The sequence below is a fragment of the Acipenser ruthenus genome, chromosome 8, assembly GCF_902713425.1.
Source record: "Acipenser ruthenus chromosome 8, fAciRut3.2 maternal haplotype, whole genome shotgun sequence".
NCBI classification, from domain to species: domain Eukaryota; kingdom Metazoa; phylum Chordata; class Actinopteri; order Acipenseriformes; family Acipenseridae; genus Acipenser; species Acipenser ruthenus.
The window spans coordinates 23,138,661-23,166,570 of NC_081196.1; the positions used below are offsets into that span (position 1 = coordinate 23,138,661).

General features: G+C 41.5%; 1 protein-coding gene across 5 annotated transcripts in view; it reads right to left on the reverse strand.

Annotated features, from left to right (window-relative positions):
• Window positions 1–8,195: 8,195 nt before the first annotated feature.
• Window positions 8,196–27,910, reverse strand: part of LOC117407400 (microtubule-associated tumor suppressor candidate 2-like) — a 323,947-nt gene continuing 304,232 nt past the window's right edge. For all 5 annotated transcript variants that reach the window (XM_034012383.3, XM_059028738.1, XM_034012384.3 and 2 more), the window contains 6 exons: window positions 27,707–27,812; window positions 25,573–25,646; window positions 17,044–17,142; window positions 12,668–12,787; window positions 11,326–11,423; window positions 8,196–10,420 (listed from right to left, as the gene is read on the reverse strand). In XM_034012383.3, coding sequence (XP_033868274.2) covers window positions 10,213–10,420; window positions 11,326–11,423; window positions 12,668–12,787; window positions 17,044–17,142; window positions 25,573–25,646; window positions 27,707–27,812 — 705 coding nt within the window. In that variant the 3' untranslated portion in view covers window positions 8,196–10,212. The remainder of the gene's footprint in view (window positions 10,421–11,325; window positions 11,424–12,667; window positions 12,788–17,043; window positions 17,143–25,572; window positions 25,647–27,706; window positions 27,813–27,910) is intronic.

Below are 27,910 nucleotides of genomic sequence, written 5' to 3' on the forward strand. Positions count from 1 at the left end.
TGCCATTTAGCACACAGTTATTCTGTGACGTGGGATGAAGCAACAGTACTTTGTCTCCTGGTCGAAAGGTCAGAATGTGTGCTTTGATTGTACTGCTGCTGTTATTATTATTATTATTATTTATTTCTTAGCAGACGCCCTTATCCAGGGCGACTTACAATTGTTACAAGATATCACATTATACATTATTTCACATTATACAGATATCACATTATTTTTACATACAATTCCCCATTTATACAGTTGGGTTTTTACTGGAGCAATTTAGGTAAAGTACCTTGCTCAAGGGTACAGCAGCAGTGTCCCATACCAGGGATTGAACCCACAACCCTCCGGTCAAGAGTCCAGAGCCCTAACCACTACGCCACAATCTAAAATCGTGCTGAGACGATTTTAGATTGTCCTGGGCCAAACGACCGACCAAATCCAGGCAATCTCGGAGTAGGAGCACATACATTTTTGACGAGCCTTTGTGCTCTTCCCACCCCTCTCTCAACAGATCGAGGATGCTGCGGGGCTGTCGGCTGTACAAGAGCTTGAAGGGAGAGAACCCTGTTGAACTCTGCCCTGTTGAAGCGTTGCACAATGTTTTTGCTCTTGGTTCACAAATCGTCTCAGCATCTGCTTTAGGGTCTGATTAAAACAGAGAAAGACAAGGTTAGTCGGCCAGGGGTCCAGGGGGCATGTGGCAGTAGTTGATTTCAACAGTCAGCCGGAAACATCAGCAATGTAGAGAGGAGAGAAGGAGGAGAGGGCAGGAGGGGCAACCGGAGGAGCATCAAGATGGTCAAGTAGTAAACTGGGTTTGTGGTGGGAGAGCGTAGAATAGATATTGTCGATTTTGTTTCGAAACAAAGAGGAGAAATCATGACAGGTAACAGAGGAGGATGAACGGAAGATGGATCTGTCGGTGGCTGGATGTAGGATTTGGTCAATGGTCTTAAAGAGAACATTGGGTTTACCGTGTCCCGTAGTTATGATTTCAGAGAAGTATTTCACCCTGGCCGCGGCAAGCGCACGCCTGTAGCTCACAAGATGGTCGGTCCAGATCTCTCTGTGAACCGTTAGTCCTCCACTTCTGGTTATAAGCGGGGCAACAGTGTCGATGATATGAGTAAGGGTGGCGTTGTAGAGGGTCACCACATCATCAACTGAGGACGGGAGAGTGACAGTTAGAGGGGATGGAGAGGCAGATTCTGAGAGTTTCAGAGGATTCAGCAGATTCTTGGGACAGAAGGAGATAACAGTATCAGTAGCGGAGGAAGGAACAGGGAGATTAATATTAGCAGTGATTATGAAATGGTCAGAGAGAGAGATATCTGAGATGGAGAGAATGGAGATATCAAGGCCCCTGGTGATGAGCAGATCCAGGGTGTGTCCTCGGGTGTGAGTGGGGTCGTTGACAGATTGAATCGTGTTGAAGTCAGTCACTAGGGGGGAGGAAGGCAAGTCAACATGAGTGCTGAAGTCACCTAGGAGTAGGATTTTGTCAGTAAAAGTGCAGACGAGGGAGAGGAATTCTGAAAACTCGGCAATAAAAGCAGAGTTGCTCTTAGGTGGACGGTAGATAACAACAAGGTTGAGGGACATGGGAGAGAGGAGCTTGATGATAGCGAAATGCTCAAATGAAGAAAAGGCAGGCAAAGAATGAACTGAGGAAGCGAGCACAGAATTTGCAATAACAGCAGTGCCCCCGCCTCGGCCAGTGAGGCGAGGTTTGTCAAAGAGGGAATAGCCCTTTGGGGTGGCTAGATGCAGAGAGTGCATGTCGTTTACAGAGTGCCAGGTTTCAGCTAGACAGAGAAGATCAAGATTGGTATCAGTTATAAGTTCGCTGAGAAGCAGAGATTTGTTAGTCAAAGAGCGACAATTGAAAAAGGAGATTTTCAAGTTTGTAGCAGGCAGCGTAAGGGGAGAAGGAGTTAGTAAGGGTATGTGAAGCAGGTACTTACCAGTGTTCATTCTGGGAGTGGAGAACAAGTGAGCCTGCTTTGTCCAGGGGATCCAGACTGTAGGCACAATTGCCTGGAACTAATAACTATTTTTGATATAAGTACATATCTGAACTAATCTTTTGGATTCATTCACACGCAGGATGCAGTGCAGCATGTGGACTTTTGGGTGGAGAAATTCCTGAAACATCCTTCACAAAGGGGGGGGGGGGGGGTAATGAGCTGAGAATCGGGGGACTTTAGCTGAACCTAACACCAAGGGTCTCTACAGATCATGAATAGATTGGGGCCTGAGATAAGAATTTATTGAGAAAGTTGGAGACGACCGAAGGAAGTCAGAAATTAGATAATGAAGTCATCCCATGCAGGGTGAGTCATAGTCCAAAAACAACGGAAGACAGTTGTAGGGGAAATTTCTAGGTCTTTGTGCGAAAATCCTGTAAGAACTGGCAACTTGCAGCAAGAACTTTGAATTGGTTCTGAATTGGTGTTTCTGACCTGGTTTCTAAGCCTAACCTGGCTCATAAGAGAAGATAGCATTAAGCTTATACCTCTTGACTGCAAGAAGATTCTGTACCCTGCAATAAACTAACGTCAAAGAAAGCTCCGTGTTCAGGACTCCTGCTAATAGGAAAAGAGATGTCTGCGAGTCAGTTTATCTATGTGTCGAAACGAACCATTCCCGGTGTTCTGACAATCTGAGCTATATTAATTATACAAGTTAATTAAGTGTTTAAATTAATTATTAAACAAACTAAAGTAATTAGTCCCACAAGACGTTAGGTGTCAAGGTAGGAATGAGGCCTCTATAGCCATTGGGAGGGATTTGGAAAAGGTCCTCGCTCTACCTGTCCTCGCTCAGACTGCCACAGCTCAGACTGCCCTTGGATGCGTGGCCCTTAGACTGGCTGGCTCTTAGAGTGACTGGCGTTTTAAGACATTGATTGCCAATTTATACTATCCTGTCGGCCTGGAGCCATACACTTAACACTAAATTTGCATCAACCTCACAATTCAACACACCCCAACACAGTTTGGATCACTTGATTACTTTTTAAAATGTTTAATTTAAGTGCAGGCTGCTTATCTAAGCAAGCAACAGTTATAACAAATAAACTACAATCCACTTACCTATTTCAACGCAGATTCAAACAGCAACACAAATTCCAGTCAGGGGAAGAAGCAGATATGTTTGGGGAAAGCTCTGCTATGCAGGTTGGTGCTACTCCAATGTTCAAATAACACGTGAGTCACCAAATTTCAGAATTCGCCAGTGATGTGAAAGTGCTGAACTACATCAAGACGAGCCAATTCTATGCCATACAACTTGACGATACAACCAATATCGCTGGAGCTGCACAGCTGCTTGTTTTCATCAGATTTGTGCATGAAGAGTCACTTCTGAAGGAATTTCTTTTTTGCCACCCCCTTCCAGCTCACATGACCAGGGAACAGATATTTGCAGTGTTAGATCATTTTGTTTGTGAAGAATTTATGAATTGGGATCAATGCGCTGGGATTTGCAGTAACGGAGCTCAATCCACGATGGGGAAGCACAGCATTTTGGTCCAATTTCAGCTAAATGGACACACTGCATGATACACAGAAAAGCCTTGGTCGCAAAGAAGCTCTCTACTACTGCTGCAGTGAAAGTATGTGAAGCTGGGTTTTCCAAACAGTATTGAAGTACAGAAATTGGCTCCAAGTAGAAGACGACCTGCGACTCTCCCTTTCAAACATTGAGCCTCGTACTGATCTGTATAAATCTCCCACTGACAACCAGCATCACTAATACAGGTAAAGTGTGTTTTTATAGTACAATTAAACATGATTTTTGTATTTCTGAACAATCGCATTACGCTAGGTGGCAGTATCCTATACGTTAATACATCGGGGGGCTCCAGGTAAAAAAATATTGCTCAGGTGGGCCGTGATTCAAAAAAGGTTGGGAACCTCGCCTTAGCTGATGCCCCAAGCCAAGACTGTGTGGTCCAGTGGTTAAAGAAAAGGGCTTGTAACCAGGAGGTCCCCGGTTCAAATCCCACCTCAGCCACTGACTCATTGTGTGACCCTGAGCAAGTCACTTAACTTCCTTGTGCTCTGTCTTTCAGGTGAGACGTAATTGTAAGTGACTCTGCAGCTGATGCATAGTTCACACACCCTAGTCTCTGTAAGTCGCCTTGGATAAAAGCGTCTGCTAAATAAACAAATAATAATAATAATAAAAGACCCCGAGTGGCAGTCTGAAAATTGAAAGGAGCAAACTAGAGCACAAAGGGTTCTTTCAGACAGTTATAGATGTATTAACTGCCTGAAAGAAAAAGTCCACTCATGCTATCCCTTCAAGACTACCTTCTATATCTCAGATTACAATAAGAAGGCTAACACTGGCACCCTTCAACCCTCAAAGCTCTTCCTTCTTAAAACATTTGTCCCTCAAAAAAGTATTTCTAGTGGGCATAGTTTTCAGCAAGAAGAGTAAGTGAAATCCAAGCCCTAACTGAGGTCTATCTAGACACACAGTTCTTTAAAGGCTAAATCCCAACTTCCTGTCAAAAGTCATCACAGAATTCCATCTATCTCAGTCCATCATCCTCCCAGAGTTCTAACCCCTGCCTCACAGCTCAGCAGATGAACAAAGATCATTTAGATGTGAAAAGAGCCGTCTACTACTATATATTCAGGATCAAAACTATATAAACTGTCAACTTTTTGTGTCCTTTGGGGAGCACACCCTTGGGAGGCCGGTATCTAAACAAACCATTGCAAACTGGCTGACGGAGTGTATAAAGACCTGCTATATCCTTGAAGGCAGATCTTTAGGAAAAAACATCAAAGCACACTCACTCGGGGGAATATCTAACACTTAGGCCAACTTAAAAAAAATGTTTCCTTATCAGACATCTGCACTGCAGCCACCTGGTCCTCTTTTTCTCACCTTCAGAAAACACTACAGTCTAGACATCTCTAGCTCACAACCTTCTTTTGCACACTCAATATTGTGCACTGCTTCCCAATAATAACACTACCAACCCCTCACTATAATCTCTTTGTCATAGGGGTTCATGTGTGTCTCTTTGGCATACGGGTTCATGTGTGGAATTGATCAGAACCGGTAAGAATGCCAGAATTACTTGTAATTTGATTTCTTCCGGGTCAAGATGAACTCCACACCCTATATTTCCATCCCTCCTTCCCTGGTACCTGGATGCAATACTGCACAAGAGTTTCTGCATCCGGAAAACTTTTTTTCTTCTGGGCTAGCAACGAGATCAGAGGTTCATGTGTGGTTCATCTTTACCCGGAAGAAATCGAATTACAGGTAATTATGGCATTTGTTTGTAAGATTTAGTCTAAATGCATTTTCATGTAAAAAAAAAAAAAAAAAAACTTTTGGTGATATCCTGTGAGTAAAGTTCTTCACCACTTGATTGAGCAACCATCCATATTATGTTGAGCCACTGACGATAACATATTACCACCGATACCACAAAGAAATGTTACCACATTTCTAATAAATTCAGCTTGACTAGAAGTATGTAGATATGCAACAAAGAAAACAGGCACACTGTAGATTTAAAATTAGAGCCATAAGTATCACAAACAAGTACAATGACCTACATCCTAAATACATTACATGCATGGAAATATGTAAATGTGACATTAGATGTACATACCTCCACTATATCTTCATGGCTGGCAATATGTATCCCTTGCAGGGTCTAATTAAGGTGACTAAATTCAAAAGTTTAAATTAGTTAAAGCAGCGGAGTTCTGGATGAGCTGGAGTGGACGGGTGGCGGACGAAGGGAGGTCAGCCAGGAGGGAGTTGCAGTAGTCTAGGCGGGAGAGTACCAGGGCCTGGACCAGGAGCTGGGTGGCATAGTTGGTAAGGAAGGGTCGGATTCTTCGTATGTTGCTCAGGAAGAATCGGCAAGTGCATGCCAGGGTGGAGATGTGCTGGGAATAAGAGGCAGGGGTCCAGGGTGAATCCAAGGTTCTTAGCTGAGGAGGAGGGAGAGAGTGTGGTAGATTCCAGAGGAAAGGAGATAGAGAGATCAGAGGAGGGGAAGGAGGAGGAGGGAAAGAAAAGGAGGTCAGATTTAGAGAGGTTGAGTTTGAGATGATGCGAGTGCATCCAGGAGGAGGTAACAGACAGACAGGTATAGATACGGGAGGGGATGGTGGAGTCAGAGGTGGGGAAGGAGAGGAAAATCTGAGCATCATCAGCATAAAAATGGTATGAGAAACCATAGGATGCGATGAGGAGGCCCAGGGAGCGGGTGTAGAGAGAGAACAGGACAGGACCCAAGACTGACCCTTGGAGGACTCCTGTTGAGAGAGGGCGAGATGTGGAGGTTGCTCCACGCCAGGTTACCTAGTAAGTGCAGTTGGAGAGGTAGGAGGAGAACCAGGCCAGAGCAGTGCCAGAGATTCCCAGGTCAGCGAGAGAGGATAGTAGAATAGAGTGATGGACAGTGTCAAAGGCAGCAGAGAGGTCGAGGAGAATTAGGACAGAGGAGAGAGAGGCAGCTCAGGCAGAGATTAGTAAGTTAGTGACAGACAGGAGGGCAGTTTCAGTGGAATGAGAAGAGCGGAAGCCAGATTGGAGAGGGTCGAGTAGAGAGTGGTTGGACAGGAAAGCAGAGAGATGGCGGTGTACAGTCCGCTCGAGGGTTTTGGAGAGGAAGGGTAGGAGGGAGACAGGACGGTAGCTCTGGAGGGAGGTGGGGTCGAGGGTAGGTTTTTTGAGGAGGGGAGTGATAGAGGCTTGTTTGAAGGCAGAGGGAAAGAGACTAGAAAGGAGAGAGGTGTTGAGAAGGGAGGAGATGAAGGGAAGTAGAGCAGGAGCAGCAGCTTGAAAGAGGTGAGTGGGGAGGGGGTCCAGGGCACACGTTGTGGGTTTGTGACCCTGGAGCAGGGAGGAGAAGTCAGAGTCTGAGAGAGGAGAGAAGGTGGAGAAGGAGGGTGAGTTAGTAGGGGTGGAGGAGCAGCAGGCCCTGGAGAAGATGAGGTCCAGTTGACGGCCAGCTTTGTGGGTAGGGGGGGATGGAGAGAGACAGAAGTCGAAGGAGAGGGAGGAATTCGGCAGAGTGGCTGGGGTTGGAGAGATGGATATTGAAGTCACCCAACAGGACAGTTGGGGTAGACAGAGAGGGGAGGGAGGAGAGTAGATAGTCGAGTTCATCTAGAAAGTGAGCGAGAGGCCCAGGGGGACGGTACAGTACAATAGGCAGGAGTTGACAGGGAGAGGTTAGTTGGACTGCATGAAATTCAAACGTATTAACAGAGAGTGAGGAGAGGTCGGAGGGGACAGAAAAGAGTAAGGAGGGAGAGAGGAGGAGACCAGTCCCACCTCCCTGTTCAGTGAGACGCGGGGGTATGGGACAGGACGTAGAGAGAGGACAGTGTTATCAGGGGACAGCCAGGTTTCAGTGAGAGCAAGGAAATCGAGAGAGGTAGGCAGAGATGAAATCCGCTTTGTTAGCAGAAGAGTGACAGTTCCAGAGTGCACCAGAGAGTGTGCGGGGGGGGGGGGGGGGGGGAGGCAGAGGGATGAGGTTAGAGGGGTTGGAGGAGCAGCGGAGGGCAGAGGACGAGAGTGAGAGGACAGAACAGGGACGTGAGAGACAGTCATAGCAGGACAGGCGAGACAAATAGGCACAGTGAGAGTGGGAGCCGGGGGGAGGGTACAGACCTGACTAGTAGATGGCGTCTTGCAGAGCACTGCTAGTTTCGGATCTATTCCAACAGCGTCTCGGCGCAGGCCTCCCCGCGCTGGACTCCCACAGCTAGACTCCCACAGCTAGACTCCCGGCTCTTTTGTTGTGAGGCACTTCAGTTGACTGGCGCTTTGTGCTGGAGCACAAAATAGCCTGCCTGACTAATATAACAACTATCTTGCCTCAGACTCTGGTTACCTGTAGACTCCCACAGCTAGACTCCCGGCTCTTTTGTTGTGAGGCTCTTGACTCCCACAGCTAGACTCCCGGCTCTTTTGTTGTGAGGCTCTTCAGTTGGCTGGCGCTTCATGCTGGCGCACAAAATAGCCTGCCTGACTAATATAACAAAGGTGGGGGAAAAAAAAAACTAAACTGTGTGGAAACCAATCAAATAGCAATCAACCACTGGTTACCTGTCATGTATTTGGCACTTGTTTTTAGGAGCGTGGAGACAGTTGCCATGTGCAAAGGTTATATTATTTTATTTTTAAAAGTACAGACACTTTAATTAACAAAGGCCTGTGTTTTGATATTTTAATCTCATTTAACACAAAGTACAACAAAATGTGTCAACATAAATATACATGGTGTTGTTTCATTCCACACAAGTTTTATTTCCTTTGCTATTTATACATTTTTTAACATAATTTAAAAACAAAACATAATGCATGCTTCCATTTTAACCGTTATGAAGTATGACCTTATGAAGAAGAGCCATATATACATATTACACAAATCTGCACAGAAACATCCAAAATAGTATAAACGTTTTAAATAATTCCCCCAAACACATAATTACATCAGCCCACATACGGTAGAGCAAACAATCAATTGTTGGGTGCCCAATGTGTCTAAGGGACACAAAAGCAGTCAGTGCAGAATTTAATACCTGAATTGAGTTTTTGAATTGAATGTTATTCAATTATATTATACCTGTTAAACAGCAGTAGGTTGGGTTTTCAATTTAGTGATAGATGAGCTACTGTATATTGAAACATCCTTCATCGTGTTGCTTTGTTACAGTACTATTGGTGCACTGTGCATGACTTACTGAAGCAATGTATCAGTAACCTAGGCAATATGTTGTCCAGGCGACAGCGGGTCCTTTTCTATGTGATGGCTCAACATCTAGTTTATTCATCATAAGCTTTGATGAGCCTCTAGGCTAAGCTTAATACTCTCTTACTCTTTCACATAACAAAAACTTTTACAACCCTGGAACTGGTAGGTATCGGTGATTCTGACTGGAATGTGAGAAACTGATGCCATGGATCACAGTTACACTTCTTTTTGTCTTTATATATCTTGAAATTGAGTTGAATGTTTGAAATCTGGAATATGGACTGTATACATCTAACCAAGATCTCAATACCATGTGGGTGTAAAAGGCTTGGAGGAAAAACTGAACAAGCAACTGAAACATTCCTCCTTAGAAAATGTTATATATGTTAGGTATAAACAACAAAATCCCTGAACTTACAAAATTCAAGTTTTGCACATCAATATTTCAATACATCTTGTTTGTCTTTTTCCTAAACCATTCCAGTTTTGAGAGATCCTTAAACGCTACCTATTTATGGGAGGTATTGTAAAGGTTTACCTGGACTTGGACAAGGATGAGTTAAACCTACACTGAGCTTACATTGGCTAATTTTCATTCCAGTCTAATATACAGAATATTAGAAGGAGGAGGCTCAAATACTACAGAACATTAAGAATGCCCAGGAGTACAGTATGATCCTTTTTCAAAGTTATACAAGTGTATTAAAATAAACGTCAGTTACAATTGGAAGACTTACATACAGTACATGCTTCTTTTTAAACAAAAATGCGTACTGGTAGTAGTACATATTTGAACTGTCTCATTTAGGAGCATAATTTGTCCTGTAAACTGCTTAGTTTGGTTACAAGTAGACTGAGAGAAGCAGGTGAAGAGCTGTTTAAAAAGCAGATTGTTTTAGAAAGACAGTAGGAGTTTCAACCGTGGTAAACTGCTGGTGTGTAAATCTTCTCAAAATGCCACCTAATGGTAGCCTAAAGGCGCTTCTTTGAAACTTGCATTTTCCTGGCCAAATTTGAAGGTACAGCAGATGATTTGTAAAGGTGGCGAAAGTATATTTCCAGATGCATCTATTTTACAGAGATGCCGAAGTAAATAGTGTTTAATCAAACAATATTGAGAATCAGCAGTCACTGTCCTGATCGGTTATATACTATCTATATGTGAAAATGATGGCCTGCTTGTTGGAAGTTAAGCATATTATGTCTTCCTCGCTGATACCCAGACTTTAAACTGTGCTGTTTGGTAGTATGAGATGCCAGGAAGCTAGAGCCAGCAGCTACACTGCAGGGTTTTTAAATTGTTGCCTACAGCTAACAAGGACACCTGCAGAAGCTTTTGGGCAGCAGCCCTGCCTTGTGCATCTTAAGGTACTGAATGATAACAGCTCAGGGAAGGGGCTGTTTGGAGGGAGTCCTCCAGCAGCTCATCCTGTCAGGGTCTGGGCATCTCTCAGTGAAAGCCCTTCCTCCAGCCTTCACCTAGGAGTGATTCTGGAGGGAGACATTGGCCCCGGGGAGCCACGGTGGATGGGCGAGGAGGATGGTGACAGTTGCACAGGGCTCATGGGCTCTCCAGTTTGGAGTCTCCAGAGCAGCTCCTCATTTGTGCGGCTCAGCCGTTTCTTCTCATTGCTCTCCTTCTCCACATGCTCCTGCAGGTTTGCATTCTCCTCAGATAACTCCCTGCAAGCCAAAGAGAAGCATTTAAAACATGAAGACAGTTAATGTGACCCTTTACCAGCATTGGTAGTAAATTTGGGGTATTTGGGGTACCACTTGCTATTTAAAATGTTTGTCCTATTTTTAAAGAGGAGATGATTATCTATTCAGGGATACCAAGAAATTTAGTGTGCAAGTAGTCTGAGTGAGGTTACCAGTCAACTAACTCCCCATCCCCAGTTGCACTGCTTTCCTAGAAAAAGGAGAACATTTCGAGGTACCGTTTTACCTGCGAGATGTCTTGCTCATTTTAAATATTTTGCCTATCTTTATAGAAATAATGATCTATTCAGGCATGCCAATATATTTAGGGGCTAAGGGGTCTGTTTGAGGGAAAATGGGCAACAAAATTCCCACCCCCCATTTTGTAAATCATTTATCACTTCCAAACTTTTTAGTAGACCATTGGTGCTGAATCGAGGAGAGATTACCATCGGCTTAAAAATGTTAAGACAGGTGCACCTGGTTACATTCTGCATGGTTTGTTGTACCCTTATAAAAGTTTACTGCAGTAAATCTTCATGGTAATTTTGCAATTATACTGCGGATTTACCATGATTTGCCATGTTTTTTTTTTTATTTACTTTACCATATCTCTCTGTGCTTTACAATTCTTACCTATGCTTTACTATGCTTTCACTTTTATTTATTACACTTTGCTGTGCTTCTACTATGACAAACTTTTATAAGGCTAGCTGCCATAGATTGCACTGCCATTTTTGCTCTGGATTTTATTAATGTGAAATTAAGATACAAAAATCTACATTAAATAACCTTTTGACCTTGTTCTGAGAACTCCCCAAACTATGGGGGGGGAGTGTTCTAGAAACTTTCTTTAATAGTAAATGGAAAAAAACAGAACAGCAAACCTTGACATGGCAGCATTTCTATCAATTCTGACTTTGAGGTCTTCATTTTGCTGTTGAAGCACTTGAACTCTTTCTTGTAATACAGCATTTTTCTCAGCCTGTTAAAATAATAGGCAAGGAAAATCCAAAAAGTAAACAATCATTCTAGGGGTGGAAATCCAGACAAAATACACATTTGCCATATATTAGTGCTGGGACAAATATCCAAATGAATATTTTTTGACATGTGTTCGGATACAAAAAGCAGATGTTTGTATTCACTAGAAATGACAAAAATACCTTGCACTTATTTTCTGCTTCACCAGAAGTTGTGCGACAGTTTAAAATGTGGCAAATGAAAAAGAGCTCTGTGTGATATGTGAGATTAATAATAATAATAATAATAAAACACACAGGATCAGCACAGCAGCTCGAGCCTCTATTTAAAAGTTTTAGACTGCAAAAAGTAAACAAACCAGATTATGCGTGTGCATGCGTAGTGATCTCTATGGAAAGCCATCTGGATCGCTTAAACAGTGCCCAACTTGCTGGAAATGTTGTGTAGTGATTTTTATATAGATTGTATATATTATGTATTTTTTCTTGCAACTTTCTTTTATGTGAAATGTAATATACGATAAGCAAAACGGTGAGTTTTTTCCCCCTTTGTTTTACAATGCCATTTTCACGTTTGTTTTACTTGAAGTGTTCAAAGTTAAATTTTAGTTTTTGTTTGTTTGTTCAGCTACAAAAAGGCCCAAGTAAACCTCATGGTATTACTTTATGAAAACGTGTCTATGGACGCTGTTTACTGTGAAGAAACGGCAATGGCAAGGAATGAAAAAAAAGTAAAAAATAAATAAAATACGTTGTCAACTTTATGTACTATTTATTGGGGCATAAAAAAAACAATGTTTAACTTGAACTGCTATTTGGCATCCTTTGTTTTGTAGTTAATTCGCTGGGGTAAAGTAAGGTCTACACAACATATTCTTTACTTTATGTGTTGCTGTACAGGTTCACGTGTTACATAGCATAACGTCATGCTATAAAATAAAGGCACACACACACAGGACACACCCCCCCTGCCCCTGCTGCTATGCTGTCTCTGCCTGCGTTCTCTGCCTGCGTTGCAATATAATGGCTTTTATTACTTTTTGAAAATGAACGAATATCCGAACAAATATTTAAATTATGAGTGAATATCCAAACATGAAAATCCTGTGTTCTTCCCAGCACTACCATATATAGAAGTATAAAACATGCAACACTGTACAACATCTCACAAATCATTACAAAAAACATTAGGTTAACAGATGAATTATTGATTTTAAACTTGAAGAAAATCAAACCACATACTCACCAATCTTTCAAACTCCATTATCTTCTTTTCCTGCTCATGAATTTGCTGATTCTTCATCTCTAGAATTTGCTTCAGACTCTTCATATCTTCTTCTATATGCTGATAGGGAGCCAGGGCCTCCTAGAAAGTGATGGAAGAATGTTCACACACACTTTTTATTAGCTGTATATATATCGCAAGCCTCCTAGAAAGTGATGGAAGAATGTTTACACACACATTTTATTAGCTGAATATATATCACCTCTACCCTGTCAAGGCTTTGTTAGGCTTCTCGTTTTTCTCTGTAACACTTTTTTGATACACAATTACTCTGATAACTAACAACTTGATATAATTGAATGTACCTTTGCAGGCAGGTAGAGGATTTGGTGCTCTAGACACCTATGGCTTTTGGGAGGGTAATAGCCCCATAGAAAAGGTAACGATAGACAGCTACAGTGCAATTTATCACCAATGGTACAGGTACAGAAGCATGCAGTGGCTTGGGTTCTATTCCACAATGAGAGATCTATTTCATTGCTGTGATTATGGGGGTATTATTGGTTGAAATCCAACAGTAAGCTCAATGGAAGGGGGTAGATGTAGCTTTGTGTTCACTTTAATTAATTCTCTTGTTTCTCCAGATAAACATACTGTACAATTGGTTTTACTATAGATGTACTATTTACCCCTTAAAGTATATAAATAATTGAGCGGTTGTTAAAACGGTTTCTTCTTAAAATACATTTGAGAGTGACTCAAGTATCATGAGGAAACTGACAATTTGGGTGACCAGATCCAACCTGTCAGTACATTTGAAACCTATTTTGTGCATCTCATTGCAAAAATAAGAAAGTTAGCATCATTCTTATTTGTGGGACACATACAGACGTGCTCAAATTTGTTGGTACCCCTCCACAAAAAACGAAGAATGCACAATTTTCTCTGAAATAACTTGAAACTGACAAAAGTAATTGGCATCCACCATTGTTTATTCCATATTTAATAGAAATCAGACTTTGCTTTTGATTTTTTATTCAACATAATATTGTAAATAAGAAAACAAATGAAAATGGCATGGACAAAAATGATGGGACCGCTAACCTAATATTTTGTTGCACAACCTTTAGAGGCAATCACTGCAATCAAACGTTTTCTGTAGTCTCAATAAGGCTTCTGCACCTGTTAACAGGTAGTTTGGCCCACTCTTCCTGAGCAAACTGCTCCAGCTGTCTCAGGTTTGATGGGTGCCTTCTCCAGACTGCAAGTTTCAGCACTTTCCATAGATGTTCGATAGGATTCAGATCAGGACTCATAGAAGGCCACTTCAGAGTAGTCGAATGTTTTGTTCTTATCCATTCTTGGGTGCTTTTAGCTGTGTGTTTTGGGTCATTATCCTGTTGGAGGACCCATGACCTGCGACTGAGACAGAGCTTTCTGACACTGGGCAGTACGTTTCGCTCCAGAATGCCTTGATAGTCTTGAGATTTCATTGTGCCCTGCACAGATTCAAGGCACCCTGTGCCAGGCGCAGCAAAGCAGCCCCAAAACATAACCGAGCCTCCTCCATGTTTCACTGTAGGTATGGTGTTCTTTTCTTTGAAAGCTTCATTTTTTCGTCTGTGAACATAGAGCTGATGTGACTTGCCAAAAAGCTCCAGTTTTGACTCATCTGTCCATAGGACATTCTCCCAGAAGGATTGTGGCTCGTCAGTATGCATTTTAGCAAATTCCAGTCTGGCTTTTTTATGTTTTTCTTTCAAAAGTGGAGTCCTCCTGGGTCTTCTTCCATGGAGCCCACTTTCGCTCAAAAAGCGACGGATGGTGCGATCAGAAACTGACGTACCTTCACCTTGGAGTTCAGCTTGTATCTCTTTGGCAGTTATCCTTGGTTCTTTCTCTACCATTCGCACTATTCCTTCTGTTCACTCTGGGGTCGATTTTCCTCTTGCGGCCGCGCCCAGGGAGGTTGGCTACAGTTCCATGGACCTTAAACTTCTTAATAATATTTGCAACTGTTGTCACAGGAACATCAAGCTGCTTGGAGATGGTCTTGTAGCCTTTACCTTTACCATGCTTGTCTATTATTTTCTTTCTGATCTCCTCAGACAACTCTCTCCTTTGCTTTCTCTGGTCCATGTTCAGTGTGGTGCACACAATGATACCAAACAGCACAGTGACTACTTTTCTCCATTTAAATAGGCTGAATGACTGATTACAAGATTGGAGACATGTGTGATACTAATTAAAGAAACTAATTAGTTTGAAATATCACTATAATCCAATTATTTATTATCTTTTCTAAGGGGTACCAACAAATGTGTCCAGACCATTTTAGAATATCTTTGTAGAATAAGCAATAATTCATCTCTTTTCACAGCTTCTTTGCTTTATTCTATGACATACCAAAGGCATGCAAGTATACATGATAAAATAGCTTTTAATTTCATCACTTTTCAGGAGGAATGAAGCATTATTTCAATGAGCTGTAAGGGTACCAACAGATTTGAGCACGTCTGTATGTCCCTTGTACCTTAAAGATTTTATTGACTATAAGTTCTTATTTTGAGCAATTTACAGACTGAGCTTACAATAAGTAAAACTCTGTTGATTATTGGTTGAGGGATGATGCATCTCAAAAAGGCATGAATAAAGATTCAAGATAACCTGCACCATCTCCTGTAGCACAGCATGCAGGGAACTGTACAACACTTTGAATAAGAGGGGAAGGGGAGGGCAGCTCAGCTTTGTGCAGAAACAAGACCGCAAAGAGGTCACTTGCCCCACAGCCCTGCAGGTGCTATGTGAAGCTGAAACAGTTAGGCCGCAGCAATCTGTAAAACCTGGTGCTGCTTACTTGATGCATCAACTCAGGCTGCCTCCTTCAACAGGAGCCAGGAAGCACAGCATTCATTTACTTTCAGTATGTTTTAATATAATCTGTCTAGTCAGACGGCAGATAGCTAGAGAACTTGTCATCAGTATAAATAATATGTGTAAGGTCATCATTAAAGGTGTGGACCCTTACGCATCCTCAGTCATTTCTTCAAACTGTTATCACAGACTCCTAGCCTGGACATTTTGATTACTGTAAATTTGGGTTGGAAATAACTTTTATTTTTATTTTTATCTGTACATTAATGAAGCATTAAGGCACGACAATGGATGGGTTAACATTAACATTCAGTGTGCGCTTATATCACGTCAACCCTTCCACTGTAGGACCTATTATAAAACGATAATAACATTATTACATTTATTTACTTTTTAAATTAACCAAAAAAAAAATCTTTACAATAACAGGACATATACTATGCACAAGAAACTAGTCCCAGTGAAAAGTAAACAGTATTTGTTTAAAAGTGTTTTATTTTAATACATTTTATTTATAACTATAATACATATTGATTACAATGTGTATTAAGTAAATAATTTCTGTATTTCAATTATATTAACCTATTACATGCTAATCTACTATTTCATTAATTGACATAAATATTTAAACTTACTCAATTACATAAATAAATCTGCTAAAACTTTAATTGAATTTAATTATAGATCACTGATTTTTGGAATAAATGTTCCCTTGAACATTGCCAGACATTGTGTAGTTTGAACAAACATGCTCTGAATGAACCGTATTGACTGTTATACTGTCATAAGGTCACTGCTACAGGTGAAAGCGGTGTCAGTGTGAGAATGCCCTTGTGCCTTCACATTTCTTAGCTGCTGGTGTTATTGGGGGATAGTGAGTTGTTTTGTTTTTTCCACTTTGTCTTAGTTTTTTTAATTACTGCTACAAATACGTTGTTAGCATAAATTCACTAAATTCACTTTTATGCTGTACAGTAGAGAGTGGCATGAAGACGGGACTCCAGTATCAATTCGAGCCATATGCCTCCAAATCAGAAGGTTAAAACTCGGAGAGAGACTCTGACAACACCAACGCGGACGGACCTGAGGGACAGCAGATGTCCGCAGAGAATCACCGTCTTGGCAACACGGAATGAATATGAAAATACCTGTACCTCTAAATAATAGTTGATCTCTGCTTATCACAGGATGGGATGGGACAGGAACATTTTTGACAGGACAGGGTGGGACAGGACTGACGTTTCATTCCTGTGTCATTCTCTACTGTACAGTGGGTCATTCAAAAAGCGATTGATACCAGCTTGCATACTTATAAAGCTTGATATGCTGTACAGCTCTCCATCTCTATTCCTTATGGAACCGGGATAACATTCACCGAGTAGACTGTTCAACTCGTCATTAGAAAGTGAATGAAATATAAAGCCCCTTTCACACTGGCATGATCTACCCGGGTCAGAAACTACCCAGGCAGGACCCAGTGTCATCGGTGTACTTCTTTCTTTTAATTAAACACAATCTCTTACCTCAATATGCTCATCTGTGCTTCTTCGCAGTGCCTCCTCAAACCGCTTAGCTCTGTCTCTCAGAGTGCAGTTCTGAAATGTCAGCGTGTCCACCTGGTCCTGTCATACACAAGGTTAAAATTACTTGTTTGTCACATGTGCTGAACTACTGTAGCTATGCTCATCAACCATTACCACCTACAGATAGAACACCATAATAAATAACAAGGAGAAGTCAAGGAGATTTGACGGCTCTATAATGCATACTATTCATAGCTTAGGTACAGTAGTATTTGTGGCTCAGATATGAATATTGATGGGTCAGAATTAATATTATAATGTATATTAATCAGAGGAAAGTGTTTTCAGGTTTCTGCCAACAGGGAAACACTCAATAAAGACGCCTCGGGAACACGGAAATAATTCAGGTTCAGTACTTCAGGACAAACTCCTTGTTTAAGGAGTTTGAGTTTAAGGAAATATTTTATTGATGATTATGCGATGTATGGAAGAAAAAATTTGGCATCAAACCTGCATGGTTTGAGGGTCCACCACCTGGCCATCTGGACGAGGCAGGAGACCCCCATAATAGATTGCATATAGAGAAGATGCTGGGGTTGAGATGGGGGAGGTGGAGGGATGCGAATGAATCAAACGCAAGAGAGGGGTAAGTTACATGGGTATTTATATGTTTTTGATAGGTTACATTGAGATGACAAATGTTTAGGAGCCATCCCTCCTCCTGAACTTTAGTTTATAAACTTAATTTCAGTAGTTCTGGACAAACCCCACAACACAGAAATTTGAGTTTAAGGAAATAAGTTATTGATGATTATGCGATGTATGGAAGAAAAAATTTGGTATCAAACTTGCTTGGTTTGAGGGTCCACAACTTGGCTGGCTGGACGAGGCAGGAGACCCCCAAAAGAACCAAGCAGGTCCCAATGCTGCAGAGTAGATTTTAATTACTGAGCAGAGCAAAAGCATTTTTAAGGTCATTGATGTCAGTTCTGATATGTGACCTGCTCCTATTCAAAAAGAATGACCTGAATATTTTTTCTGCTGGAAACCCAGACCTGAAGGGGATCTGGCAGAGGTGATAGATAAACCTATGATGTGTGACAATGGTGCCGTTTTCATTTAGATACAGATCAGAACTGGGCGCTGTCTGTGACAGCCAATGTTGTTGAAAAGAAAGAAGAGATTCATATAGACTTCATATTGAATTTATTCTGAAGTGATACATTGAGGAGCCTTTTCTTTCTTGGTCAGTTTTGCTCTTTTTTAAGTGGAAGGTTAGAGTGAATGAGAGGGTTGAAATGGCAAGAGAAGGCAGTGAACTCTAAACATCTCAAAATCCCAAAGAAGGCTAGGAGAAATAACGCTTCAAAGATCTTGTCTAAAACATTAGTGATAATAATACCGAAGAGTGTGTACACAACTAATAAGTATATCTATTGAGATAGGCAAACGTGGCTGAGGTGTGAATACTTCGTAACGTTGGATTCCTTTGAGAAGTAGAGAAATTTGTGAAATAGGAAAAGCAGGGCTAGATGAACCGTTAATTAGTTTCTGATAAAAACGGATGCCAAATATGACAAGGCTCTTTTGTGAATGTTTTATAGGTTAAGAAAGTCTGATCTAGTTAACCACCTTTGTGATTGGTCTTGGCTGGCTCTGCTTGCTTACTTGGTTGATATTTTTTGACCAGTCTGTATTCATTAAATGTGTCTATGCAAGGCAAGGACACAAATATCCTCCTCCTTACAGACAAGGTAAAAGATTTTGTTCAATAACTGTACATTTTGTCCTCTCAATTATGAGATGGAAATTGTGACGTTGGATTACAAAGATCTGAAAGCTCCCATTATTAAACACGTGATGGGACTAAAAGAACTGTTCGCGACTACTTCCAAGAAGATTGCAGCTCACTTCCCTGCGTTCATGATCCGTTCGTCACTTCTGTTGGTTCAATCAGTCTTTCAGGGGAGGTGGAAGAACAGCTAATTGAGCTGAAATGCGACAGCAGATTGAAACAACGTTTTGGTATCTGTTCTCTCCCAAATGTTTGGCTCTCAGTTGCACAGGAATTCCCAGAGCTCTCTACTGCTGCAGTACCTGCTCCTACCTTTTTCGACATACCTGTGCAAAACTGTGTTTTCCAAACTTACAGCACTGAAGACGAAGTACAGAAATTGTTTTATTATAGTACAACTAAATTTGATGTTTGTATTTCAGAACAATCGCATTACGCTAGGTGGCAGTATCCTACACGTCAGTGGTTTACAAACTTTTTAGGCCCCATACCCTTTTCCAAATAATCTAGTCTACCGTGTGCCCCCATCTGAGATAGGGTCATAATATACCTATCAAAACAGTAAAACATGATCTTTTCTAATTACAAGATTAATTACTGTAAATGGAAAACTGCTGTTAAAAACAAACAAAACTAGAGTTGCGAGCAACTTTACGGCTTCCAAGCAGTTATCGTGAAATTTAAGTGCACTGGTTATTATAGATGAAACGTTATCATCACAACTGTAACGTATACCCAAGATTCATGTCAATTGGCCAAAGGGTTCATGAGGAGTTGTCATTTAAGCATTTTAAGCAAAATCCAACATAACTGCCACACCATGTGACCGATCCATTTTTCCTGAAGTAGAATCAGTTGTGGACATGAGCGCACTATGTACAAAAATGTTCACAGCTGTACTATTTACCGTTCATGAGAAGAAGACTTTTGAATATTGTCCAAACTTTTCATTAAATCCAAGATGGCTGCCACACCATGTGACCAAAGGCCGTCATATTGACCACGACACAACATCCCATAGTACTCTACATCCGTGTCAAATTCTGTGCGTTTTGGTGCAGCAGATAAGAAGTTATACACAGTTTTTTAGCCAGTTGCGTATGTTGATGATGTCATGCAGCGAGGATGTCATGATTTTCGCAGTAGCAACTTCCCTTGAACAAGCATAACGGATGACCATAATGAGATGTTTTATTCCAATTTTTGTTTCAATCAGATAAGCGGTTTCAGAGAAGAAGATGTTTGAATTTTGATGATTTTATATTTTTATGGTAATTAACCCTTTGCAGTCCATTGTCGGACCTGGTCCGACATTGCAATTATTCCTATCAGGTCCATTGTTGGACCCTGTCCATATCATTATAGAAACGCAAAAAATGGGTTTTAGTTGTTTTATCTCTGGAAAATGTCGAGAAAACCATTCAATGGCCGAGTGGGAACGACAGGAGCCGAGACAAGTCGAAAAAAAAATAAAATAAAAAAAAGGCGTATCTCATGAATAGTCATACATGCCCCTGGTATCAGATAATGGGGCGGTCATAAGTAAACAAGCTGGCTGATAGTGAGTCAGCGCACAGAGACCACAGACATTTGCAGAGCTTTTTTGAGATGTTATAGTAATAAAATAATGACTTGGATTGCATTATTGAGGAGTTTGGTGATAAAACAAGTGATCAGGAGATGATCGATCGGTATGTACGACTATTATTATTATTATTATTATTATTATTATTTATTTCTTAGCATATGGGAAACCTATAGCGAACGAAAGGGTGGGGCGGGGCTGGAGATGCCTAGTGAGTGCTTTGTTGATATGCAGGGCCTTTTAAACCCGTTTGACTGTGAAAAAAAATACTTTTAAACAGTGCGTCTAAAATTAACTACGCGTGTGAAAATAAATTAGACCTGGAGTGCCTGAAGCGCATTTAATAAATGGACCGCAATGGGTTAATCAATGTGGTTGCCAAACCACATAACCAATTTGCTTCATATTAACAACAGTTAATCATGGTCTATCCCTCAACATGTATAGCAATTTTCAGAACTCTGCAGTAAGCGGTTTCCGGTACATAGGCATTTTAACAAATTCCGCAAAATCCAATATGGCTGCCGAACCATGTGACTTGTGCAAATTTGCTGAATATCACCGACTATCCCCCATAGGCATCTACCAGTGTACCGAATTTCGTGAGTTTTTGAGCATGTTTTGGCAGAAAAAATAAAAATAAAATAAATAATAATAATAATAATAATAATAATAATAATAATAATAATAATAATAATAATAATAACTAGAGTTGCAAGCAACTTTACGGCTTCCAAGCAGTTAGCATCAAATAAATACATATTATCCCTGCCATTTAGCACACAGTATTGATTCCGAAGTGGGAAGAAGCAACAGTACCTTGTCTCCTGGTTGAAAGGTCTGAATGCGACCGACCAGATCCAGACGATCGCTCAGTAGGAGCATATGCTTCACTACATTTTCGGACGAGCCTTTATGTTCTTCCCACCCCTCTCTCACCAGATCAAGGATGCCAATAAATAAATAATAATAAATAATAATAATGCCGCAAGGCTGTTGGCCGTACAAGAGCTTGAAGAGGGAGAACCCTATCGAACTCTGTGGCACCTCTCACTGCAAAAAGGAGGTAAGGAAGAAGCACTGCCCAATGTTTTTGCTCATGATTCGCAAATATCTCAGCATCTGCTTCACGTTCTCATTAAAACATTCCACCAAGCCGTCTGCCTGTGGATGACAAACAGATGTCCGGATGGGACGTATTTTTTCTATTTTGTATACTTGCTGTAAACTTTGAGATAAAAAATTAGTTCCATGATCAATTAATATCTTTTTGGGGATCCCTACTCTAGAGATAATCTGCTCTAATTCCTTGGTTATCACTGATCCACAAGTAGAGCTCAATGGAACTGCTTACGGGTATCGCGTTGCATAATCTACCACTACTAATATATGTGTAAACCTGGAATCAGAAGGTAGCAAAGGGCCTACAATGTTCATCGCAATTTGTTTAAAGGGAATAGAAATAATTGGCAGTGGGAGCAAAGGGACGAGGCGCACTCACTGGCAGTCTGGGCATGTGGCTCGACACTTCCTTATAAAGTCCTACCCAATAAAACCGGGGTAACATGCGTTCCCTAGTTTTATCAGCTCCCAGGTGTCCCAAAAAAGGCATTAATTGTGTTACAGGCTGTCCAGTGCCCATGGCAGGGTTCACCCTATATAATAATTGTGGGGTCGTTGTGTTGGTCCCACACTAGGTCCACGCTTCGGTCCCACATGTCCGATATATTGAGAGGGGCGGGAGTAGTCGATGTCCTGGATGCCCAGTAACCTCGCCCTCTCGGTCACATTGCGTACCAACTCCCTTTGTTTGGTGTTTGGTACCGGTCAAGCTCTGTCCCACCAAACCCCAGCCTTGTCTCATTAAAGTTCCTTCACATTTCTCAATCCATCTCTCTCTCTTAGTTTTTCTAGGATGAAAAAGGGAAGAGAACAAGTCAGCTTGTAAGCATTGTAAGCTTGTAGTTTTTCTCGCAGGGAAGGAGCTTCCTGCTGATATACAGGACCGGGTGCTCGCTTCCCCGCATCTCCTGAGACAACACTGCCCCGAGACCTGTCTCTGACGCATCCGTCTGCAGGGTGAACCTCCTACTAAAATCAGGACAGCATAGCACTGGCTTGCTACACAGCCTTCGCTTCAAAGCGAGAAAGGCTCTCTGGCACGGCTCCGTCCACTGAACCGTATTTGGGGCAGCCTTCCGGGTGAGGTCTGTCAAAGGAGCAGTGAGCGTGGCGAAGCTCGGGATGAACTTCCTATAATAGCCTGCTAGTCCCAAGAAAGAGCGCACCTGGGTTTTGGTCGTAGGGACCGGCCAGTCAGCCAAGGCTTTCACCTTAGCAATCAGCGGTCTGATCTGGTCGCTCCCTACTCGATACCCCAAATACACCGACTCACTCTTCCCAATGGCACATTTCTTTGGGTTAGTAGTGAGCCCAGCCTCCCTCAAGGATTGCAGTACTGCCGGCACCTTACCTAGATGACTCGGCCAGTCCTCACTGTGGATAACCACGTCATCTATGTAAGCGGCGGTGTACTGCTGATGGGGCCGCAAAATGTGATCCATCATCCACTGGAAAGTGTCTGGTGCTCAGTGCAACCCAAAGGACATGGTCCTAAATTGGTACAACCTGAAGGGAGTCAAAAACGCCGTCCTCTCTCTGGATTCTGGGGTCAGGGGTATCTGCCAGTACCCCTTCGTTAAATCCAGTGTCGTCATAAAATGAGCCGTACCAAGACGCTCCAGCAACTCATCTACCCGGGGCATGGGATAAGCGTCAAATTTCGATTTTTCATTAACTCGCCTGAAAACAATGCAAAATCGAGTTGACCCATCCAGCTTATCCATTAAAACAATCGGACTGTTCCAGTCACTTTGGGACTCCTCTATTACCCCCAGTCTAAGCATCTCATCAATCTCCGCCTTTACTACCTGTCTTTTGCGCTCAGGTATACGGTACAGCCTCTGGCGAACTGGCGCCCCCAGCTCAATCTCAATGTGATGGTGGGCTACTCGAGTCTGCCCTGGGACAGGAGAAAACACATCAGGAAACTCCGCCACCAGAGCCTGAGTCTGACATTTCTGTGTTGATGTCAGATTATTTGCAATCTGTACTGACCCCTTTTTCGCCAACACAGAAAGATCAGGTCCCAGGTCTGTGACATCATCTGCTTGTGCCACTAACAAAGCCTCCTGCTATAACCAAGGTTTCAACAGGTTTACATGATAAATGTGCTTTTCTTTCCATCGCTCCGGCTGGCAGATCTCATAATCCGTCCCAACCCGGCGTGTAACCTCAAACAGCCCTTGCCACTTCGCCAGAAGTTTGGACTCAGAACTGGGTAACAACAGAAGCACCTTTTCCCCTGGCTGAAACGTACGCAACCGGGCACACCCCAGGGTCTCCGCCCATACAGCAGCTCGAATGGTGAAAACCCCATGGAAGCCTGAGGTACCTCTCTGATAGCAAAGAGGGGAGGAATCAGCTGGTCCCAGTAGCGCACGTCACTACCAATAAATCTGCGCATCATGTTTTTGAGGGTCTTATTAAAACTCTCCACAAGACCATTAGTCTGGGGGTGAAAAACCGAGGTCCTAATGGTCTTAATCCCCAAAAGTTTACATGTTCCGCGGACTAGCTAGGACATAAAGTTGGTGCCTTGGACTAAATCCTGTAGCACACAAGTTTGAAATAGAAATGTGGATTATTGATTTCCCTACAGAATATTGGGCTATACTGTTTATCATTTATAGAACATCTCTTAGTGTCAGGGACAGAGACATATTGACACTTGGCACATAATAAAAACCATGAATCACTGCATGATATCCAGATTAATGTACAGCAATGCTCAATGCTACAGTGCTACAACTGGGAGCAGATGACCCACATCCATGCTCAATTATAGCCTGTATGGGTCTGTTTACATGATCTAGGCAGATCTAAATGCAGCCCCTGTTTAAATGATTAAAAAAAGGACCCAAAGGTATGATACTCAAACACTAGGTCAGTCTCTTTAGTGTATTGCTATCTGTGAAAATCTGAAAAGAAAGGTTCGTGGGGGGTTAATGAGTTAAACAGAGATGGTATTTAGATGTGCTGCTGTTTAGATCCATTGAATAGACCCCTATACATGATGGCCTTCTCAAAAATAACAGATCATAGTAGTAGAAAGCGATGGGCAAGTTGTCATTCAGTATAATCAATGATCGCTGGATATGCAAACATTTTAAGAAAGATTCAATTTATGCACTTTCCCTGAATCAAGTAGATAGATGTTATGAATGCATTAGCTGAAAGGTTCTTGAATTTCTTATAGTTTTATCTAAGAATTTATAACATTTTATAATAAACTGGCAGGGCGAAAACCCTAAAATGTAAATAATGTGTGTGGGAATGTAAGGTTGGCAGGGATGGGGTTAAATCGGTGTCTGCCAACAATTACAGGCGTGGCCATTCCCAAATTAGGTAATTGGGGAGTGTCCATCTGAATAAAAAGGAGGAAAAATCCTTTGTGTGGTGAGAGGGAGTTAGATAACTGTAACTGTGTATTTTGTAGTATATTGTTGCCCACGTGTAGTGAAGACGATTGCCTACAGCCAGTTAGTCTTTTGTTTAAACCTTTTATTTTGGCCACCTTGCCTCTGTTTGTTTGTTCATACGTTTTGTTTGTTTAATAAATGTGAGCAATAGCGCTTAACTGCAGCTTCTGTCTCTGAGTCTCTGCTTCCTGCCGGTAACATCAGGGGCCACAACGCTATCCTGTGACAGGAATGGCCACACTTGTGATTGATGGCAGGGACAGATTTAACCCCATCCCTGCCATATTTACATTCCCACACAGACAGTCTTTACATTTCACAGCTTTCACAGAGCCACACTGTGTGCTTGAAGTTGTGGATGAATATAATTCACAGTTACCTCGCTCTCTCAAAGGACCCAAAAGTCTTTCTTATTCCACAAAAGATAAGATCAACTTTACAAGTGACTTACATAAAAGCTTTGGACATGTAACAGTGATGTGGTGCAGGGAGATACATGTGTTAGAATAGTATTCTGGATACACCACTACTGGGGTTGACAGCTGTACAAGTTTCTCTTTGCCAGTAAAACCAGGAATGCCTTTTGAAAAGCTTTAGCTGGCCCTTACCTGCAGTGACAGTCGCAGCTTTTCAAAGTCTTCCTCTAGTTTTTTTCTTTCAAGTTCATGAGCTGTTCTGAGCTCTGAAAGAAAAGAGTAAAGTACAAGTGTCTTGTTATGGTCTGGTCCTGGTCTTTAATTAATTGGTTAAACCAGATTTGATTGAGTGGTGGAGGTCTTGAGCTGAGATGGGTTGAGTGAGCCACAGGTGAGTTACCACAGCTTTGGCTGTAAAAAAAATATTTCATATGGATTTTGGAATATGCCATTTGTTTGTATTGGTCCTTTGCATATGATTTTATGTTTTCATTGTTGTTTTTTGAATTTTTGACCCACTAAAGTAGTGACTGTTAACAGACAGCACAGACATTTTACATTATAGTCAAAACAGTGTGTTTATTTTAACATACCAAACATAGTGCTTACCTGGAATTCCGAATTCCTCACTTATATTTTCCCATAATTTCTTTGTATTCTTTATCGAGATATTTCTTGTGCTGCTTATCTTAAAAAAACAGGCTATTGCACTACTATAATCAGACGTCACCCCATCTTGTCTGTGATATTTGGAGCGCAAATGAACATGAAGAAGTTGGTTGCAAAAAACATTGCGTTTCATGTTATTGTTTGTTTTCCTCCAGGATTATGCTTGTGACATGTTTATGCAGCCTGCTTGGTACACGTGATGGACACCAGGCTTGGGGGTGGTGTTGGAAGGGGAGTTATGATTGGTTGTATTGTGTAAAATACTGCACATGTATGCAAACACTGGGCTATACAATGGGGTGGTTTTAGCAGCTTAGAGACGACTTTTGAGATGCAGTGAGACCTTACAACACTCTGTGGAGCATAGAGAATTACAGTGCCCCAGATTTATTTTATACAAGTGTTTTCTGTTTACCCGTCTTTTATTTTGTGCCTGAGTTCGACTCTTTTGGCTATTCAGCCTCCAGTCTTGCAATAGCTGGTTTGCTAGACTATTATTCCGTAACTTTAATTTGCTTTGTAATATAATCATGCACAACTACATTAAAAAAGTGTTCAAAAGCTCAAAGGATGTAACTTACTCTTCAAAGGATGTTGAAAATGTGGATTGTTCAAAAGATGGAACGTACAACTGTTAAAAAGATGGAAACGTATGACTGTTCAAAATGTGGAATGTAAAAAAAAAATACCTTGTGGATTCTAGTTTGTGCAACACAGACATGTGCAGTGCTTGCCACACACTGCCTTATTGCACACAGCACAGCTGTTATGTGTCTGGTCTACTATATGAACTCCAAACTTCATGGAATTATAAAACTGTAGAGTCTCTGGGATCTTCTTTGCATCATTCCCGATGGCAACGGAAGGATGAAGTGTGCTCAGCAAAATTACATTTATTCTTGGTTTGCACTTGTAGACTTGATTGTTGATACACGGCCCGTCGATCAACCTCTATCTAAGGTAGATAACTACTGCCTCCCGGGTGGTAACAAAAATTTAACTTGAGTATGCAGCTGTGGCTGTGTTTGTCTCTGTCCCAGAATTTCTGCAACTTCGTTATCACTTTCACTGTCACTATCAGTAACTTAATTGTGATCACAGTAAGTTTCATCTCTGTCTCTTGGTCTGGAGCATTTTTGTGTCCAGATTTATCTTCCAATAACTCCTGAAAGTACTATAAGTACTTGCTGTGCAGTCCTACGTTGTGTTTGTCTATTCGTTTTCACTAGACAATAAGTATTTCTGCAGTTGTTGATAAAATGATCCTGTTGTATCTATTCAAAATAAACGCAAAGCTTTCAAGTTCAGCAGCTTGATCACGCGCACCAAGCCAAACCCACCATTTTCACTATGACGGTCAAAATGACAGCTCTGGTAGTTCTAGCTATAACATATTATATCTCCATAAGTTTCTGCAACCCTGAGTCTACTGATGCTTTGAAATGTTTAATACATATATTTAGTCAAAGTCAAAAAAGCACAGGCGCCTAGCTGCCAGATCAGTGGAGAAGAATGCATTTATAAACCGTGATTGATCAAAAAAACCTTTCTGGTAGTTCTAGTGTTAATGTGGGTAATACAGTCTTTCACATTTTACAAGAAATAAATGGACCACAGTTTATTGTATCTCTTGTGTACATCACTGAGCTCACAGTACCTGTCATTTTATTCTCATGGTCATTGTCCAGATCTGCAATTGCTGAAGTGTGACTGGTTTCCATCTCGAGTACAGCAGCTTCATGGTTTGCATTAATATCATCAATCTGGCAAAAGAAACAATAACATTGAACTGTTTTGCTGCTACACAATGTATTACACTTATCTGGTCGACATCTATCTCACTATCTCTATCAAATCAATA